The sequence below is a fragment of the Bombus terrestris genome, chromosome 1 (genome assembly GCF_910591885.1).
Source record: "Bombus terrestris chromosome 1, iyBomTerr1.2, whole genome shotgun sequence".
Lineage (NCBI taxonomy): Eukaryota > Metazoa > Arthropoda > Insecta > Hymenoptera > Apidae > Bombus > Bombus terrestris.
The window spans coordinates 14,646,227-14,664,890 of NC_063269.1; the positions used below are offsets into that span (position 1 = coordinate 14,646,227).

Sequence of the window (18,664 nt, forward strand, 5' to 3'; positions counted from 1 at the left end):
TCGTATGTTTCAATCATAATCTTTTTTTAAACTGATTTATTAAAAAATTCACACTACTAAGTTATCAATAAAAACGTCTTACATATTAAATAGAAGAATGTTTTACAAGTATTTTTTATACGAAATTCATGTAGATGTTCACAGTTGTCAATAATTACATTGTTCCTTCCACGCGATTGCCAAGAAGCATCGATGTTCGCTCGCTGCTTCGAATTGGTTGAAGCAAAAACCAACCGTAGATTATCTTTTTTCGATGAACCAGTCGACGAAAGGATAAATATTGGTATGGGTGTGTCTGCCTCTGTATGTGTATATCTGTGCACGCGCGTTCAGTGTATATGTATGCATGAATGCATATATATATATGTGTGTGTGTGTGTGGATGTGTGTATATATATATATATATATATATATATATTTACATATGTGTATATATATATATATATATATATATACTCACACGCGTGCACATGTACGCACATAATATACATGTATATGTGTGGATATTTCTTATACATAAAATGCTTGTCTTCACCTTTTCTGGATCGAATTTTTTCTTCGAATCGAGCGCACGTCGAATGATTTGAAAACGAAAGATAGATCGCACAGATAATCAGACGAACTATCATTAGTCGAAAGTATTCTCGTATGCACTGTATGACAAACTCATACAGCAGTCATCGTCCGAACAGTGCTAATAGGTTTTAAAAACGATGTTAGTTGCTCTCTACAAAACGATACATCGTCTTCTTCTAACTGGTTCCGGAGGCTCTAACGCTGCTAGAATAGCTTCGTCGAACACGTTTTTCAAACCTTTCTAAACATTCGAGGAAACGATATGTTAAGAATCGAGGAAACGTCATAAACTACAAGGATAAATATACTATAAACAAAATCATACCTGTGTAAGAGCACTGCATTCCACATACTTTACTGCTTTGAGTTCTTTGGCAAGTTTCTCACCTTGTTCCGCAGATATGGGCTTTTGTTTATTTTTTGCAAGTTTTTCTATAGTCGCCGCATCGTCTCGTAAATCGATCTGAGTACCCACCAGTAAGAATGGAGTCTTTTGACAATGATGAGTGATTTCTGGAACCCACTGATACAAGAATTCTAACTGAGCTAGGAAATCGCTTTTCTAAATACAATTAACGATATTATAAATATGAAATCCACATATATACCTTCTCTTTAACGTTTTCAAATGACGATGGTGACACAACCGAAAAACAAACAAGGAACACATCAGTTTGAGGATAACTTAAGGGACGTAGCCGGTCATAATCCTCCTGACCTTTAAATCAAAGATTAAGAATCGATAAATTATCTCACATATAGTTAACAAAACAAATGAAAGAAAAACAAATATATTTTAATATATATAGTGCAAACTAATAATTACCTGCCGTGTCGAACAATCCTAAGGTATATGGTTCACCGCCAATCATAACAGTCACAGCATAATTATCAAACACTGTTGGGACATATTCGGATGGAAACTTATTCGTGGTGTATGAAATCAACAGACAAGTTTTACCTACTGCACCATCCCCAACTACAACGCATTTAATTGTCTGCATTTTTCAGCTTTCTCTGGGATATCTCTATGTACAAAAGAAACGTGTAAACGTTATTAGTGGTAACGTATACGTTTACATATACCGAATTCTCTTACACGAGGTTATTGTCGAAAGTAACATAAAGTTTCGTCTCGTTCGGTTTTGCAATGTCTGATCTAGTCCAGTCCTACTCAATTCCGTCGGTTTTCGTCACGTTTCATTACATCCCGTCACGTCCAATTATGTCCCCTAACGTTCTATTGTATACTTTACTAGGTAAAAGGAAATATATGTTGAACGTTCCAAACGATACTTCAAAGATATTCGTTTCCGTCAAGCGAATAGAAAGAAATATTATGCAGAAGTGACGGAAAGGTGCACGTTTGCCAATTTTCAACGAGTCGATCCAATTATACGTAGATGTTGTATGAAATAATTGTTTTTTCAGATCGCCATTTTTGGTATTTTGTCAAATCTATCGACTTCTACTTTAAAAATTTATCATTCGAATATATGCTCAAATATATGCAGTGACATTTTTCACTATTTAACCCATAGCAAAATGCAAATCGCATTAAGAAAAGAAATACACAAAATTTAACCGAAACACTCACGAGTAACTGGGCGTCGACAACACACTTTACTGTCACAAATTTTTCGAACGAATATAGAAAGCCAACGATACAGTAATTCAAGAATACAGTATGCAACCGCCATCTATAGCAACGTTTTACCCATCTATAACACCCTTGTCTGCTTTTGCAGTATGATTTGTTATAATAATGAATTAGTAATATCGAACAAGTTATTAGAGAGAATTGTAATGTCAAAAATTGTTTCACACATTAATAACAGATTGTTTTATCGAAATTATAACGAATATAAAGGATGTGCGTTTATATTTATCAAATGGCCCATATTGTAATATATACATATAGAAGATAAGTATACAATAGTATGCATAGAAAACGAATGATCTCAATTATAATCATATACAATATATGTATATATATTATTCGTAATATCAGATAATATCTATTAAAACGTAAAACGATTTAAATAGGCAAATATGTAAAACAATTAGCTTGCAAACCTCCGGGAGGCAGCGAAGTTTTTACATACATAAGTTATCCTTTTATTATTGGAATACAAAATATTTATTCTCTCCAAATTTATAAATTCTTGATGATTAATTGATGAATGTTTTGAATATACATGTTTAAGGCAAGCTCTAGACTTGAATTTTAAATTAGGTCTTGAGGGTTCGCGATAACAAAAAATTATATATTTAAAGGAGATCTGTGGTAAGTAAAAGATTAAGAACCGCGGATGTATAGAATATACCTACATATCATAAATATAAGTAATTCATGTTTAAGCTGGTCACATCTGGTACAGTGTGACAATGAAGATGTCGTGTCGATCGTACTTTAATCATATATATTTCTAAGCGAAAGAAACTAACCTAATTATTTTTGCTGAACGATTTTGTTTGATTCAGTTATTTCTTAAATAAATTAAAGTAGCATAAGTTGAATTACAAAATAACGTATGCTTAATTATTGTTGCTCATTATATGTCACTTGCTGAGAAAGAGGTGTTGTGAAAAAGTAAAGTACGCCTTGCAAATATCGTTATGGTTTTGCCACGAGTATATTTTGATGTTTCCGCTGATGATAAACCATTGGGTCGCATCGTGATGGAATTACGAACAGATGTAGTCCCAAAGACAGCGGAAAATTTTCGCGCTCTTTGTACGGGAGAGAAAGGTTTTGGATATAAAGGAAGTACCTTTCACCGAGTAATTCCTAAATTTATGTGCCAAGGTGGTGATTTCACTAATCACAATGGTACAGGAGGAAAATCTATTTATGGGGAAAAATTTGAAGATGAAAATTTTGAATTGAAACACACCGGACCTGGCATATTGTCTATGGCAAATTCTGGGCCTAACACCAACGGTTCACAATTTTTTCTAACTACTATAAAGACTGCTTGGTTGGATAATAAGCATGTAGTTTTTGGTTCTGTAGTTGATGGTATGGGCATAGTAAAAAAAATTGAGGGTTATGGCTCTCAAAGTGGGAAAACACACCAGAAGATTGTAATTACCAATTGCGGTCAACTTTAAAGCATTGTATTTTGCACCTTTATAATGTCATACACATGTATTTTCTTTTTCTTGATAGGCAAATTCTTGTAAAATGAATAATGTAATGCAAAAATATACAAACAACAAATGAAATAATGCATCTGTTTGGATGACATAAATAACTGTGTTCTTTTTCTTTCTCTAACATATTCATACAGCTATATATTTCCATCGAAACTTACTTTGTAATGAGATACATTATATGTTATGTATATCAGAGGATTATAAAAATATCTGTAATTTTCTTTCGTATCTTGGCTAAACTACAAGTACAATACTTCAAAAATTTATTTGAAAAACACTTATGCTAAATATAAATGGTTTGTAAATCGTTGAAATAGCTATATAAATATCATATATACATACATACATAGGCATTCATATATTACAGTCATTAAATTTATACGTGTACAAATTCATAAGTACATATGCATCACAAAATAATACACTAGAATGCGCACAAACATTCAGGAAAATATAATGAACTAATTAAAAGTTGAATTATTTGCGACAAAAACGATACATTCATTGTGAAACCAATGTTCAGTTGATGTTTCAACGATTCGTGGTGCATATCAAAATATCGAAAGGAGATAGAAGGAGAGCCTGATTCAAAGTTCCGAATCCTTTTGTAAAACTTGGCAAGTGAAGATAGGTTGTCAGTGGATTAACAAACATATGTACAAAGTATCAGTGAACACATATTGGTAAATTAACCACAAAGAAAATATTGAGTTCGAGGATGGAAGCAAATACCAAGAAAATTAGATACATAATGAGGCAAACTATTCCAATGGATCGAGTCAATTTAAATTTGCCAATTAGAAGAGACAAATAAAGTACGGTGAGAGTAGAAAATAACGATATGGAATTGTAAACCAGACCTTGTGAATTAATCGTTACATAATGATCGCCAGGTGTTTTCGGAAAAAGTGCTGCTTTCAGGAACCAAGGTAATCCGAGACAAAGTAACACGTCGAATACGTTTGAACCGATTGAATTACTTATGCCCATGGCTCCGTGACCTAAAATCATATTTTGAATCAGCAATATCAAATAAGAAAGAAAGATTAGGAAAAAACAAAGGAAAAGAAATCATGAAATATCGGTACTTTATGAATGCTAGTCGTGAAGAAAAAGTAAAAACATTTATAATACGTTAAATACATAATGAAACGACGTGGTTTGTAACTGATTATAAAGCGATTCTAAGATGAGACAAATTTGATAATAATATCGTGATAATATCACGCGGTGCGTTATCGTAACCTAACTGTCTCACGATAACTATGTTATCGTGATATTTCACGATAGCTACGTTATCATGACCGCTATTCGTTAACTACATATATATAATTTCTTGATCGATGTACCGATTACCACAAAAAAATCACTCCAAAGGTTAATCGGTTACTTTGGAGGTGCGTTTAAATGAAAATTCGTTTTAACCGGTTGATTCTTCCATTATCGATGAGTGAAAGTGTGAAATGAAGAAAATTACCTTGATTCGCAACGATAACACTAGAAACAGCCTCCGGTACACTCATTCCTGCCGCAAGAAACGTCAATCCCATTATGGAATCAGGAATCCTAAATGTATCACCTGAAATAAGGATCATTTTAAATCAATATCGAGAATAAAACGAGTGCATTTAGATATCTGGGAACGATAACAGCAATTGTTGCAAAGATACGTACCAATTACAGTGATGACCCATCCAACTATGTACGAAGTAGTTGCTATCCATATTATACACATGATAAAAGTAAGGGGGTACCAAGATTTCAATGTGCTTCTTCTACAGTCAGGAATCGTAATGAGAAGCACAAAATTTATAGGCCAAGTAATCAACCACCAAATCCGTTCGCACGTCGAATTTGGCCAATTCTTCATATTCACGATATCAACTAAAATAATATAAGTATATATACACATAGGTAGATATTTATTGAGGTTAAGGCTTTTCAAAGGATTCTTGTACATATTTTCATGCAATCTATGTTACTTACGCGATTCATCTTCACCGCCCGATTCCAACAAATTAATATCCGTGTTTTTAACCAGGTCTGACAGAACAAACGGATGACGTGTGTTTTTAAATGAAACTCAACGACGTATAATTCAGAGAATTGAATTGAATAAAAAATTAATCGATATAAACAATACCATTAGAAAGTAGAGGAGTTGATTCGGAAAGATTCTTGTACTTCTTTCTTGTATTTGTTACAGATTGAACAAACTGATGTATGCTCCGATCGAAGCACATTACTAGAACGATAAACATTTCCGTTTCATTTAATTAGAAATACAAACAGTCTGTGTGGAGATTATGAAGTAGCAATGAAGATTCGTAAAAATGGAACGAAATATTTATTTATTTTAATTTATTTATCATTTATCGATAGAAAGAATCAAGTAACGATGGGGAATTACCTGAATAGTACTTCATAAACTTACCTAAAATGTACAAAACATACAAGAGAACGAGAATCAATCCCTCGTACCATTCGATACGACCGTCTCGTAAAGTTAAAATAAGTAAGAGAACTGTGATTGCATATGCGATAGTATCTCGCGTGACAGGCCACCCTTCTAGATTCAATACCTGAACAAAGATTTGCTTTATTCGTGTTTTTTTCTTGTTTTCCTTTTTCATGTACTTGATTTTATTTTCGATTCATACATAATCGATAGTGTGTTCCGTCTATGTAAGGCGTAAGGAAAAGATCTCACCTGATTTGCAAATAAACCACAACAAGCAGGCACAGCTAATATATTGAAAACAGCAGACCCAACAATCGTGCCGACACCCAAATCTCCTTCCGTGACAAAAGTACCTACAATATTGATAAACAACTCTGGGCTAGAGCTAGCTGCTGCCATAATTGTTGCTCCTGCGACATCTTCTGTTACGTTAATCTCTGAAAATCAAATCCATGTAATAGTTCCAATGTTTTAGCTGTATTAGTTATATGAAAAATTTTCTTAGATCTTGATGATAGTCTATCTTGAAATAAAAATAAGGTGGAAATAAATTAAAGCGGCTACACTGAACTTACTATGGCAAATTTTTTTAATCGACGGCACAAAAAAATCATCACAAACAATAGCGAGTAACAGAAACATGTAAATCGCTATCACGAAATGTATAGCTATAAGACCCGATTGTCTTTGCTGTCGAGTAAGGCCATCCGATGGAAACTCTTCTATCGCTGGAGGAGTGCAGTTTACTTCATTTTCTCCAGCTTCGATAGTGCTTGGTCCAATTTGCAATAACTTGCGAAGTCCTTAAAGAGATAGAGTATGTACGTACTCTTAATGATATATAATAATAACTATACGCGTAAATTCCAATGATAACGAAGGGGCTATGTTATGTTATAAATGGAAAGTAAGGAGAACAAGCGTAGAGATAAAAGGTGAAAGTTTTATATGTATATATAAAATATATTATATTTAGATCGTATTGATAATGCGAACATATTACGTAATGATTCATTCTAAATTTTAGTATCTCGATATCTCCACCATCTTTTTCGTTCAACGTAGCGGCATGCATCCGTGTATACGCATTCGTTAGTCATCGAATGCCTCATCATAATTGCCCTTTATTACTTATCGCTTGTTATTAGTTGTTCCTTTACTCTTTGAGAGAACGCAACTAATCGTGTATGTCGCAATAAGGGACAAATGTAAGTTTAAGAAAACAAGTCATGGACTTTTGTTTACTTATGACAATAATATGATACGATATGAATTACTTGATATGTATAAGGCACATATAACATAAGAGAAAGGAAGAGGAAGAATTGAAAATAAGGAGAATTCAGAAAACGAGACTTACGCGTATCCGTAGGGTTATTCGCACTTGCTGCATTGTTTGGAAGAAATATTGCTAACGTATTAACGAAGATCAAATACATCGTTGGAACGATGATCATACAGAATATTTTGTAGCCTATCATTTGTCTATGTTTCCGCGGCATTTCGTAGTCGCTGTTTCAGGTAATCAGCGACAAGTTTCAGTGATCGAGCTAACGGTGCGACTTGCCGTTCCGTATGATACTAATTTTGATTCGCCAAGTCGAGCAGACCGCATCGATGTTTTTCGTTTACGAGCATTATCGGTTTTAACTTTACACAGATAAGATACTATACAAAGCGAATAAAGACATCCCTTTACTGATAATCCAACAACAGGAGTATTCCTGCTACTGGAGCATCTTAATTGTCAATTACATATCTATCGATAACGGGTGAATGATCTGTAATGTTGTACACCATAAACTTATATGTATATGGTTACGTTTACTGGTATTCATCCTTATATATGTGATTATCTATTGTGAAACATTATATTCATATTTACGCGTGTACAGTGTACAAATGTACATACGCGTTTCAATTTTGAAACATCATTTCAGTTAGAGATTTAAAAGAAGGGACATGAATCAATTTGTTTATTTATTCATTTTAATTTTTCTAGTTCTACTTACTTGTCCGTTGCATTTTTTTTTCGAATGGAACCGTACACACTGAATCGTAGTTACAGTTGACTGACAATCAACTTATTTACAATTGACAGTGCTAATTGTTCTCTTTGCGCGCATCATACAGAGAGAACGACATTACGTTTTTACTGTTGCAACTTGCTTCTACTGTAGCCCATCGCATCGTATCCCGTCACACAGTTTACTGTCTTTAAAAGCTTTTCTATCAATCCGTTTGTTAGTTAGTTTACTTCCCAGAATATCGTAATGCTGCTTTTAAAATAATCGATGGGAAAAGAATAGACGCGCGCGAGTGTGTGTATGCGACGTGTGCGACTGGAGGAATAAATTTGAAGGGAATAAGTAATGCAAAATGCTTGATTGTGTCGGAATAGAATATATACGGTACGACGTTCAATTTTCAAGGAAGCCATAACGACGATTAGTGCGATGACGATTTCGCATTTTGACCGCGGCACGATTCAGCGGGCGCGATGCGCGAGAGATGAGAAGAGAAGAGTTAGAGGGAGGGGCGATTCCAACAAACGCTGCCGGACTTCGGAGTAGTTGTTAATGTAGTATATGTGTGACAACGGGATTGACAACATGGATACGTCTGACTTAGGAGGAGGTTCGTTCAAATATATTTTGAATATTATCGGGAACGGATGCTTTTTTATAGTATATGTTTGATCGATACAAGAATGGTTAGGGGGGTGTGCTTCGATGGCGGTGAAAGATAGAACGGAATGATATTTAAAAATCGGAATTAAAGTATCGAACAAGGTGGAGGAGACGTAGGAAGAGAAGGAACAGGAGGAGGTGGAGGAAGACGAGGAGAAGGAGGAGGAAGAGAAGGAAGTGGAGGGACAGCAGGATGGCTAACATCAGCATTAGCAGCAGCAATAACAACAGAGGGAAGAGTAGAAGAATAGTATACATCATAAGGAAAAGGAAGATGAAGGAGAATAAGTATGGGGTAGAAAATGAGGCAGACAAATGGAAGAAGGAAGAAGACTGAGAAAAGAGGAAAGGGACAACGATGCAAGATCGACTAAAAATAGAAGCCAAAAATAGAAAATCGTTCCAAACATTTGGTGCATTTTCAACTGAATTCAATTAAACATACAGGTGTGTCGTGCGGTGCTGCGTATCGCGCATCAATACTTGTGATTTAGTTTCCGATGATCGATTGGTCTAAAGGACTACGAATAAGACGAGATATTCGAAACTAATCTTGCGCAGAAGGGCGCTTGTCAAAGCACAACGTACGCGTAAAGTAAAATGTTTGTTCATATGAGACGTATGAATTATTCATTATCTCTTTCTCTTTATAAATCGCAAGAGTTCTGTGATCTTTATTTCTACAAGAGATCGTGTGCAGACTAGAGACATGTTTATCGCAAAATTTATAGAATGAATTGAATCTCGTTGCTCTCTTTTCTCTGTTCTATCACCTTCGCTTTCCTTTCTCTCCACCTCTCTCTCTTCTCACTCTTTTCTCTCCTCCTCCTCCTCTCTCTCTCTCTCTCTCTCGCTCTCTCGCTCTTTGCTCTCTACCTCTCGACCGTTCTTCTTCCTTTCTACTCCCTTTACTTATTTTTATTTCATCCCAGTTTCACATCGCATGTCGTTCTTCTATATGCAGGTTAATTGAAACCTTGTTTAAACAATTTAATGAGTTATTGGATATAACGATCCATGTCAAAAGATTTAGTTTGTGTTACCGTTAGTGATAATGAAACTTGTTTAAACTCATGGACATATATTATTATATACCTATGTATTCGCACGATTCGTTACTCGTAACGAATGTTACGTTTAACAGATGCTTAAACATTAACATGTTAATTAACATTCGTTGTTATTTGGGGTCTTTGTGTTGATAAATTATTGTTACTTTTTTTATTTAAGTATAATACGATGCTCGTTAACGTACGTACAATCATGAGACACGTTGGTATTTTAATTTTTATAGAGGAATCATAAAATGAATCGGCGCAACTATATGTATATATAATATATATGTATATATGTATATATATGTATAACTATATATATATATATAAACGTATATAATATATATATATATATTGCATGCATATATATATATATATATATATATTTCAATATAAATTTCAATAGATAGCCGTGTAACGGAGCAAAGTGAGACGAAGAGGTGAACAGTACTAGTAATATAGTACTGCTTATGATTTAGGATTGAGATTTTGAGAAATGTTCCGTCTGGATGTATTTGAACTGCAAAAGTTTATATAACGATAAAAATACTGCCTCCGCTCTCGCACATTGTTCTTTTTGAATAAATATCGAAATGCGAAGAAACGCAAAAATATAAATGAAAAATCCTGTGCACCGTACACGATAGATCTTATCGGCGGTCGAAACACAGAAGAAATAATAAAGTTTTGAGTTCATTCGAAATTGCGACGATGTGATGAAAGAAAAATCAACAGATTGCTAATTGAGAATCAACGTTTAATGATCGGCGATCAAGCCGATGGTCATCGTTTGTTTCCAACGAGACGAAACCGTTCGACACCGAATGGTCAAGCCACGTTATATCTAGTTTATACGACGTACATTAGACATGAATGGCATCTCCTCTGCCAACTTGAATGAGAGCAATTTAACTTCTTTAGGTTGCTTAATCGGTAGGAAGTCACATCAACTATACAGCTGTGTAACCTGTACAAGACACCAATACGTGCATCGTTTGCTTCATTACGTCGATTGTAACAGGTTATAGGAGAAGAATTATCAAGATCTAAGAACGGAAGTGAAGAAACAAAGTTGTTAATTTGAACCTAGACAGGACTTTTCTTTCACGCATATACACCAACAATGGGATATCACTTTCAAATTGATCTTGATTTTCAACGATCGTCATTAATGTATATACAATATACATATACCATATGTGTGTGTGTGCGTGTGTGTATATATACACATGCAGATATGTATACGATGTAGAGAAACGTTTAACAACGGAAACTTTAAAATGGGATGAGAGAAAATCACATGGAAAATGTGAGTGACGTTGAATAGCTCCGCAAACGAAGGTAGGAATATGCGCAAAGAGTCCTCGTAAGAAAAACAATATATAATGGAAAAAGGGGCGACTTCGCCGATTTCAAAGTCCTTGAAATATATTAACCAGATCAATATTCTAAACCACTATTTCCTATACATACATATAATCATCGTTCGGCATTACTTTTCAAGATATTCGCCAAAAGCTTGAATTAAATTTAGATTATGATTACACTCTATACTGGAATAAACGACCGTATTTTTATATAGCCCAACCTAAACTTAACGCATTGATGAAAGGAAACCATTTGTAATATTATATAAATAGAAAAGGAAAATCAATGTGTTATAGGTTGGGTCAGAGTAGTATCCGGCCGCCATTAGGCGTGAAATAATCCTCGATGAATTGATTGATATACGGAATGTTGCACTTATTTCAGAATTTTCGATTGATCAAAAATTTAATAAATATTTCAATATAACATACGTATCTACTTCCATTGAAAAATTGTTTACGAAACAAACATTTATAAAACAAGTTTGTTAAATAATGCATATAGTATTAAACATAAATTGCTTTACACATAACCTGAAAACTAAAGCCGAACAGCGCAGCGGTTATATGTATAGGAAAAAGTTCTCCAGAATGTTCACCTTGACAACATATTTGAAGGTCATTGAAATCCGTAAATTCGCTCTTATTTCCAATATTTACTGAAAAAGAACATTTTTTCCTTTCGTTATACAACCATTGCTATGAAATACCGTTGTCGCATGCATCGCATATTTTAATGAAATTTACGAAAAAAGATCGATGAGAGGGAATATAAAACTTTCAATTTGCCTGCCATTTCATTTATTCGGAATGTGTTGGAATATGACAAGGAACAATGATATACAAGTGCAACTTTGTTATAGGGAGATTATTATGTTGTAAAAATATTGTTAGGTACAATTAAGGTTAAATGAATTTTGTATCGAAACTTGAGAAATGAATGTACGAAATGAATCAAAGAGGATAGGTAAATCAACATCGAATTATCGGGAAAATCAAAGTTTAACAAACTACGGCTAATAACTATAACTTGTTGAAAAGACGCTAGATGAAAGCCGAGAAATATAATAAAATTTAGTGAAACATCAGACATTTCTCACGATTTACTTATATAACGAAAAATTTTGTTGCGAGAGATATTTATTAGCCCTTGTACATAGTATCCGTCAAAACTAATGCTCATCGATATTTCATTTACTTATAGTTATTGATAAATTGGAGCATTAAACGAATCTATCGTTGAAAATAGAAATAGTTTTCCACAATTTTCTTATTTTTGCTATTTTCGTCCACTCATCCGTAACGAAAAATGTGCATATGCATGTGTTTATTTCCGTCTATTTACGTACATGTGTACCTACATAAATGTCGTAGTAAAAGTTGAAAAGAAGATACCAAATAAATGACAAAGATACGATTCGATGATAAAGCTAGAGAGTCGCGAGTGAACAATTGTAGCGATCATTTCTGATCTGCCATATCCAAGAGAGTTATTTGTCTTTGAGTGCGCGTGGGAATGGTTTTCATCGAGTAACTTATGAAACCGAGCAAGCAAATGCCTCGTAAACTATGACACGAACGGTTATTTGAAATTTGTGTACTATTCTATGTTCCAGCTTACTTTTAAATATATATAGATTGATACGTGTCTACGATAAAATATTGCATCGTATCATTTGTCACAATTATCTACGTGTTTATATATTACATATGTATGTTTTGCCTTCGAACTTATTTGCCAGTTTAGAATACAAGTTCTGAAAATGAATTCGAATGTTGCAATTAATACGTATGTATACAAAATCGGCAGGCGTGTCGCTTATTTATTTTCGAATAGTATATTGGAAACCGCGTCGTTACGATGATCATTGTCGCCACTAGGTCATGGTTAGGTGATTATGAATGAAATTGAATTTTTAAGTAAAACATCTTTCCGGGAAAAGAGATTCAACGGGTGAACATCGAAGGTCAATGAACCGATTATATTTGTGATCATCGTGACTAGAACGAATGCAAACCAATTATCTGGGTTCGTAATCACATTTGTGGAGCGTGTATTTGACGTTTCTATCCAAGTATGCAAGGTCGTCGCTACTTATGTAATAGATTAACCAAAATCGAATGCCAATAGAATGTAAGCAAACACGATCGTTTTACTGTATACACATACATCCGGTATCTTTAAACAATGAAGATTTATTAAGTGATCGAAAAAATCGACGAGAAACATAATGGACGTGAAATAAATATAATGGGATTAAGAGCAAGAAATGGCAAGCAAGAATTCTATGATAACGCCGCGTCGCTCTTCTTTCTTGTAATGCGGCCGTTTCCTCCTTCAATATGATACAACAAATATAGGTAAACGTAGAATAGACATCAATGAAAAATAAAAAAAATAGAAGAGAAAGAATTGACAATTCGTTCGAATTAGATGCGTTTTTTCGCTTGACCATCGTTCCATCGCCAAATATCAAACTGTTACATTAACTACCTGTTACTATGAAATAAATCGTCCTTATCGGTATCCAGGAACAAATCTTTTCTTCGACGCATTGGACATGGAATTAAACACATGAAAATAAAGAGATATTATGTTTTAGGTATAAATTGTACACCTCCAGCGATAGAAGACTTTCCACACGACCTTTTCGACGAGAAACAGAGGCAGGGCGGAGCTGTCGTCGTGCACGTAATCGTTTCGCTTTACCTGTTTATCGCGTTAGCGGTAGTGTGTGATAAATTTTTCGTTCCCGCAGTAGAAAAGATATGTCACGGTAAGCAACATTTCGCAGTTATTCCTAAATATATTATTTTCTAGGAGGCTACGATTGGTGTCGATTTATAAATATGTTTTTCGCTTGTGTTCGTCTACCTGATGAATAAATTTATTGAATGATTCGCGGGTGAAACAGCTGGTTTGTGCGTAGAAGAAAGTAGAAGAAGAACGAAGTCAAGTGTGAAATGAACCAAAGTGATACGAATTTCTTGATTTGTTTCTGAATGTTTTTAAATTTCAATTTCAGCACTTTCAATGTCCAAGGACGTGGCAGGTGCTACCTTTATGGCCGCAGCAACGTCGGCGCCGGAACTGTTCGTAAACGCAATCGGCACGTTCATCACCGAAGGTGACATCGGTGTCGGAACAATAGTAGGCTCGGCTGTATTCAATATTCTCGCGGTACCGGCTTGCTGCGGTATAGGTGCTGGGATGGTAAGTTTTTGTGATCTACATAACTTGGTGCACATAGAGTATTGGACAAGTTTTTATTATCGTTTTATTAGTTGACTGCGTGCAATTAAGAAACCTATCAATATTCCCTGTATGTATATTATGTATTATGCAACTCAAACGGTCTACGTACGTTAATCGAATACGTACAGGTAGTTCCTCTTGACTGGTGGCCAGTTAGCAGAGACTGCCTCGCCTACGGCGTTACGGTTGCCATTCTGATATGTATCATACACGACGAACGAGTAGAATGGTACGAAGCGTTAACGCTAGTGTTATTGTACATCGTATACATCGCCGTCATGTATTGGGACAAATCGTTTCAGCGATGCACGCGATTCCGTACGCATAATGCTGATCGATCGTCAACGGATGATCACCGACACGCGACAGGTAAGAGAACGTGCCTTTCTTCTCTTCTTTAAGCGGCCATAAAATAAATAAAGAACAAACGAATTATCTATTTCCAAGCACTAAACACTTTACTCTGCTCGGATAGACTCGAATAACGATAACGATCTGGATATCGCAGTCTTTTTCTTTGAAATCGTAAATATTATCATCTTATATACATACGCATGTGCGAATACATATCTATGTTCGTACTTACGTTTGTGTATGAATGAATAGTACATTCAATATCGTTGCAAATATAGTTGTGTACCGATTTATTTACAACGTTTCTTACAATATATATACTTGTCCCGAACATTTGTATACTTGTCCATTTAAAAAAAGTTAAACACAAAGTGTCGTTTCTTTAGAAGGCAGCACAGAAATTCACATGGCAAGATCCGACAAAGTACAATCGGCCGTTGAACAAACTGAACATATAGATCTACCATTGCAAAATGGAGGAACGAAACCTCAAGAAGAGAATCCCGACCCTAGTAAGTAGTATAGAAATTTCACTGGGCAAAATTTAGTATTATCCGTTTCGGAAACGGATAAAATGAAAATGAAAAATCACTGGTGAGGGGGCGGGGAGCAGGGAGAGAAAGAGAGAGAGAGAGAGAGAAAGTGAGAGAGAGTGAAGCGTGTTGGTGGAAAGCGTAGATAGGGAAGGGGGGGGGGAGAAGGAGAAAAAAGGGAAAATAAAAGCGTTGCATACTTTTACGTTGAACAGATTATGAATACGAATTATTGGTTTGGCCGACACGAGCTGGGTGGATAAGAAAAACAGCATGGATTATGACTTGGCCGATTCATTTAATTTTCATGTGTACTATTCCGGATTGTGAAAAGCCACGATTCAAGAATTGGTTTCCGATAACGTTCCTTATGTGCATCATTTGGATTGGATCGTTGAGCTATGTGGTCGCATGGATGATCACTATAATTGGTAATGAAAGTGGTAGCAAGTAAAAAAAAAGCGAAAGAACAGATAGAACTGAAATTGTACAAGAAAAAAGAAAAGAAAACAGGGTGAGGCAAACGTGATTACTTTCTTTTTAGGAGACACTCTGAAAATACCGGATTCCGTGATGGGCATTACTTTCCTGGCTGCTGGTACCAGCGTACCAGAGGCTGTATCAAGCGTAATAGTGGCAAAGCAAGGTAAGCTGATATGCGAATATAACGTATGAAAAATTAGATGAATAATGAATTAATTGAGTACTAGTGAGGAACAATTATTAATTTGTGAATAATATTTGAAATGGACGACACGATGGTTTCTATGTTAAATCTTTCGATCGATTTATTTTGTACCAGGACACGGCTCGATGGGTATTAGCAACTCGATCGGATCAAACACTTTTGACATATTGTTGTGTTTGGGTCTACCGTGGCTAATTAAATCTTCGTTTTCACCAACACAACCAGGAAAACATTACATCAGTATAAATTCTGGTGGGCTCGAGTACAGTGCCATATCACTGTTATCGACACTAATGTTACTCTACATTGCTTTTGCTTCGAATAAGTTTCAGCTTGATAGAAAAGTTGGTCGAGCCTGTTTATGTATGTATGCCGTATTTCTGATATTAGCCTCGTTGATAGAACTCAATGTATTCTTCAGGGTAAACTTGCCCACGTGCCAGAGGACGGTCAAGTGATCCGAAATCGAAAGTAGAGTTGCTTAATGATATTTCATACGGTGTTTACTCTGATCCTCGTACGTTCTCCCGAACTTACGAAAAACATTGTGAACCGAAGAACGCTGTTTTACATTATACGAAACTATTTCTTCTCCCGTCTCGTTTTTCGACGAGATCGTCCTTCACCCCGAGGCTCCGTTACTCCATGGCATTCTTTCCTTCGTAATCCATCCATAATCCCTCTCTCTTTTTCTTTTTCGCCTTTTTTCTGTCCTTTTTTCACATCAAATCATCACATACTCGATCACCCTTTGACTTCTCTATTGCGATCAAACTTTATCGTTTCCATCTCTCCAACTCTTTCTCTCGCGCTATCGTCTAATTATTCCGCTTACCACGAACAACATGTAATTTTTAACGTGATTTAGGGACATAAACAGTAAACGAAAAAAAGAAGAAAACAAGGAAATTTCGTCCTCTGGTAAAAGAATAAGAAAGAGTTTGTCATTCATGCGAGTGCAGGATCTGAACGTTGAAGCGTACTCACGTATTCGTAATGATAGAAAATGTTGGTAACAATGATTAAACGAGTAAATGGAATTAGGAAACAAAATATTGTTAAAATAATAAATAAATAAGGTCGTAATAAGATGTCGGTGAAAAGAATTGGATTACAAAGTAAAGCGAAAGAAGCTAGAGACAAACGAAGATTAAGAAATCAACAAAAGTACGAAGTACATATAACGAACACGTATGTAACATCGTATATATGTATATTCATATATATACACACATATATATATATATATATATGAATGAAGTATGCATATGTTCGTGCATGCGTGTGTGCGCGCGCGCGTGTGTGTGTGTGTGTAATGTATGTATGTATGTATGTATATAATATATGTATATACAGTAGATCGATAGCGTAGAAAAGACTGCCGCTTTTATAAATGTTTCATTTCGAGAAATACAGCACATACATCAAACGAATATGAATACGTATATTGGGTAGCTAATATGTCCGATTAAATAAAGTTTCGATAATCGGTTATCATTGCGGAACACCATGATAATCGGTTATCGGAACGGGGGAATTACGAAAGTCTCGATAATTGCGCGCCAAGATTGACATCACGTTTATTGGTAAAATACATTGACATGTACTGAAATTCGCCGCAGGGTGTATATTTAAGTAATCTAAGAACTTAACGAGATTAATAAAGTACTGTAATAAGTTATTAAAAAGAGATTGTTGGTAATTTCGTTTTAATCCTGTCGCGAAACACGCTGAACAATTGCTCGATTCCTTCTTACCGATTTTTCGATTGACGATGGTTCGGCTAACGAATGCATCGTATCGATAATTGAAAAGTTACACGTTGAGTTACGATTCTCTCTGCGACTATAACGTATCCGTGTGTCGGCAATTGTAATCAATGTCTCCGAGACCTTTGGCACGATTTCAACGAAAGAGTCGATCTGCGAATTCGAGAAGAGCAGACAGCCGTCACGCGGCGCAGATTCGCTTCAGCAAGGAGCAGAAACACGTCGGAACACGTTGCAGAATTTTAACAGGTAAGTAGAACATTAAAGATCGCTTTGTGCTTTTTAAAAGATCGGACTACTCTCACTGCTTGGAATGAGATTCGAACAAAGTTTAGGCGATACGCAACGTTTACATGTTTCTAGCATTTCGAGCTTAGCGCGTTGATCACCATTCCTCAAATACATAATCTACATATACAAAAACTAATTGAGAACTGTACCATGAGGTTCAGTGAATCATGTAGAGAGCAATACGATATTCCATTTATACGATGTGTATTTATGCAAGCGCACGCATGCAATTGCAGCGCGACGTGTGTACCAAACACGTGAAACAGTAGGTGAAACGCATTCAAGTAAGTAAGTATGTATGTACTAAGCAGTGGATCCATGCTGTATTGGATGGCAGTAGGTCGAGCGCGTATTAGGTCGGTAGGTCGAACAACGTGGGCGACCATAAACGGTTCAGGAAGGGGTCAGCTGCACGTCACCACGCCGGATCTGCAATGCGGCGTTGTCGCAGAGACAGTTACCGTT

General features: G+C 35.5%; 4 protein-coding genes across 13 annotated transcripts; 2 read left to right on the forward strand and 2 right to left on the reverse strand.

Moving 5' to 3' along the window:
• Window positions 1-3: 3 nt before the first annotated feature.
• Window positions 4-2,326, reverse strand: LOC100646168 (cdc42 homolog). 5 transcript variants are annotated; one of them, XM_003393399.4, is made up of 5 exons: window positions 2,174-2,326; window positions 1,403-1,604; window positions 1,185-1,294; window positions 902-1,099; window positions 4-817 (listed from the first exon to the last, which is right to left on the reverse strand). In XM_003393399.4, exons 2-5 carry the CDS (start codon window positions 1,578-1,580, stop codon window positions 728-730), a joined length of 576 nt encoding a protein of 191 aa, XP_003393447.1. In that variant the 5' UTR covers window positions 1,581-1,604; window positions 2,174-2,326; the 3' UTR covers window positions 4-727. The 5 variants fall into 5 exon arrangements, with proteins under 5 accessions (XP_003393447.1, XP_020721202.1, XP_020721198.1 ...); XM_020865543.2 differs by lacking the exon at window positions 2,174-2,326 and adding an exon at window positions 1,873-2,167; XM_020865539.2 differs by lacking the exon at window positions 2,174-2,326 and adding an exon at window positions 1,833-2,167.
• A 610-nt stretch (window positions 2,327-2,936) lies between these two features.
• Window positions 2,937-3,830, forward strand: LOC100642511 (peptidyl-prolyl cis-trans isomerase). Its single transcript, XM_012313211.3, has one exon. The coding sequence runs from the start codon at window positions 3,196-3,198 to the stop codon at window positions 3,688-3,690; it is 495 nt and encodes a 164-aa protein (XP_012168601.1). The 5' UTR covers window positions 2,937-3,195; the 3' UTR covers window positions 3,691-3,830.
• LOC100646052 (sodium/potassium/calcium exchanger 4) lies at window positions 3,593-13,950 on the reverse strand. 3 transcript variants are annotated; one of them, XM_048408738.1, is made up of 9 exons: window positions 13,803-13,950; window positions 6,772-6,999; window positions 6,446-6,633; window positions 6,170-6,317; window positions 5,879-5,980; window positions 5,722-5,778; window positions 5,410-5,619; window positions 5,213-5,314; window positions 3,593-4,736 (listed from the first exon to the last, which is right to left on the reverse strand). In XM_048408738.1, the coding sequence occupies exons 2-9, from the start codon at window positions 6,836-6,838 to the stop codon at window positions 4,402-4,404; spliced, it is 1,209 nt and encodes a 402-aa protein (XP_048264695.1). In that variant the 5' UTR covers window positions 6,839-6,999; window positions 13,803-13,950; the 3' UTR covers window positions 3,593-4,401. The 3 variants fall into 3 exon arrangements, with proteins under 3 accessions (XP_048264695.1, XP_048264693.1, XP_003393446.2); XM_048408736.1 differs by lacking the exon at window positions 13,803-13,950 and adding an exon at window positions 8,209-8,633; XM_003393398.4 differs by lacking the exon at window positions 13,803-13,950 and adding an exon at window positions 7,557-8,193.
• LOC100646283 (sodium/potassium/calcium exchanger 4) lies at window positions 8,691-17,829 on the forward strand. 4 transcript variants are annotated; one of them, XM_003393400.4, is made up of 8 exons: window positions 8,691-8,833; window positions 13,912-14,085; window positions 14,335-14,522; window positions 14,693-14,933; window positions 15,305-15,430; window positions 15,667-15,882; window positions 15,996-16,097; window positions 16,254-17,829. In XM_003393400.4, the coding sequence occupies exons 1-8, from the start codon at window positions 8,785-8,787 to the stop codon at window positions 16,595-16,597; spliced, it is 1,440 nt and encodes a 479-aa protein (XP_003393448.1). In that variant the 5' UTR covers window positions 8,691-8,784; the 3' UTR covers window positions 16,598-17,829. The 4 variants fall into 4 exon arrangements, with proteins under 4 accessions (XP_003393448.1, XP_012168585.1, XP_012168574.1 ...); XM_012313195.3 differs by lacking the exon at window positions 8,691-8,833 and adding an exon at window positions 8,887-9,333; XM_012313184.3 differs by lacking the exon at window positions 8,691-8,833 and adding an exon at window positions 10,381-11,282.
• Window positions 17,830-18,664: the final 835 nt, after the last annotated feature.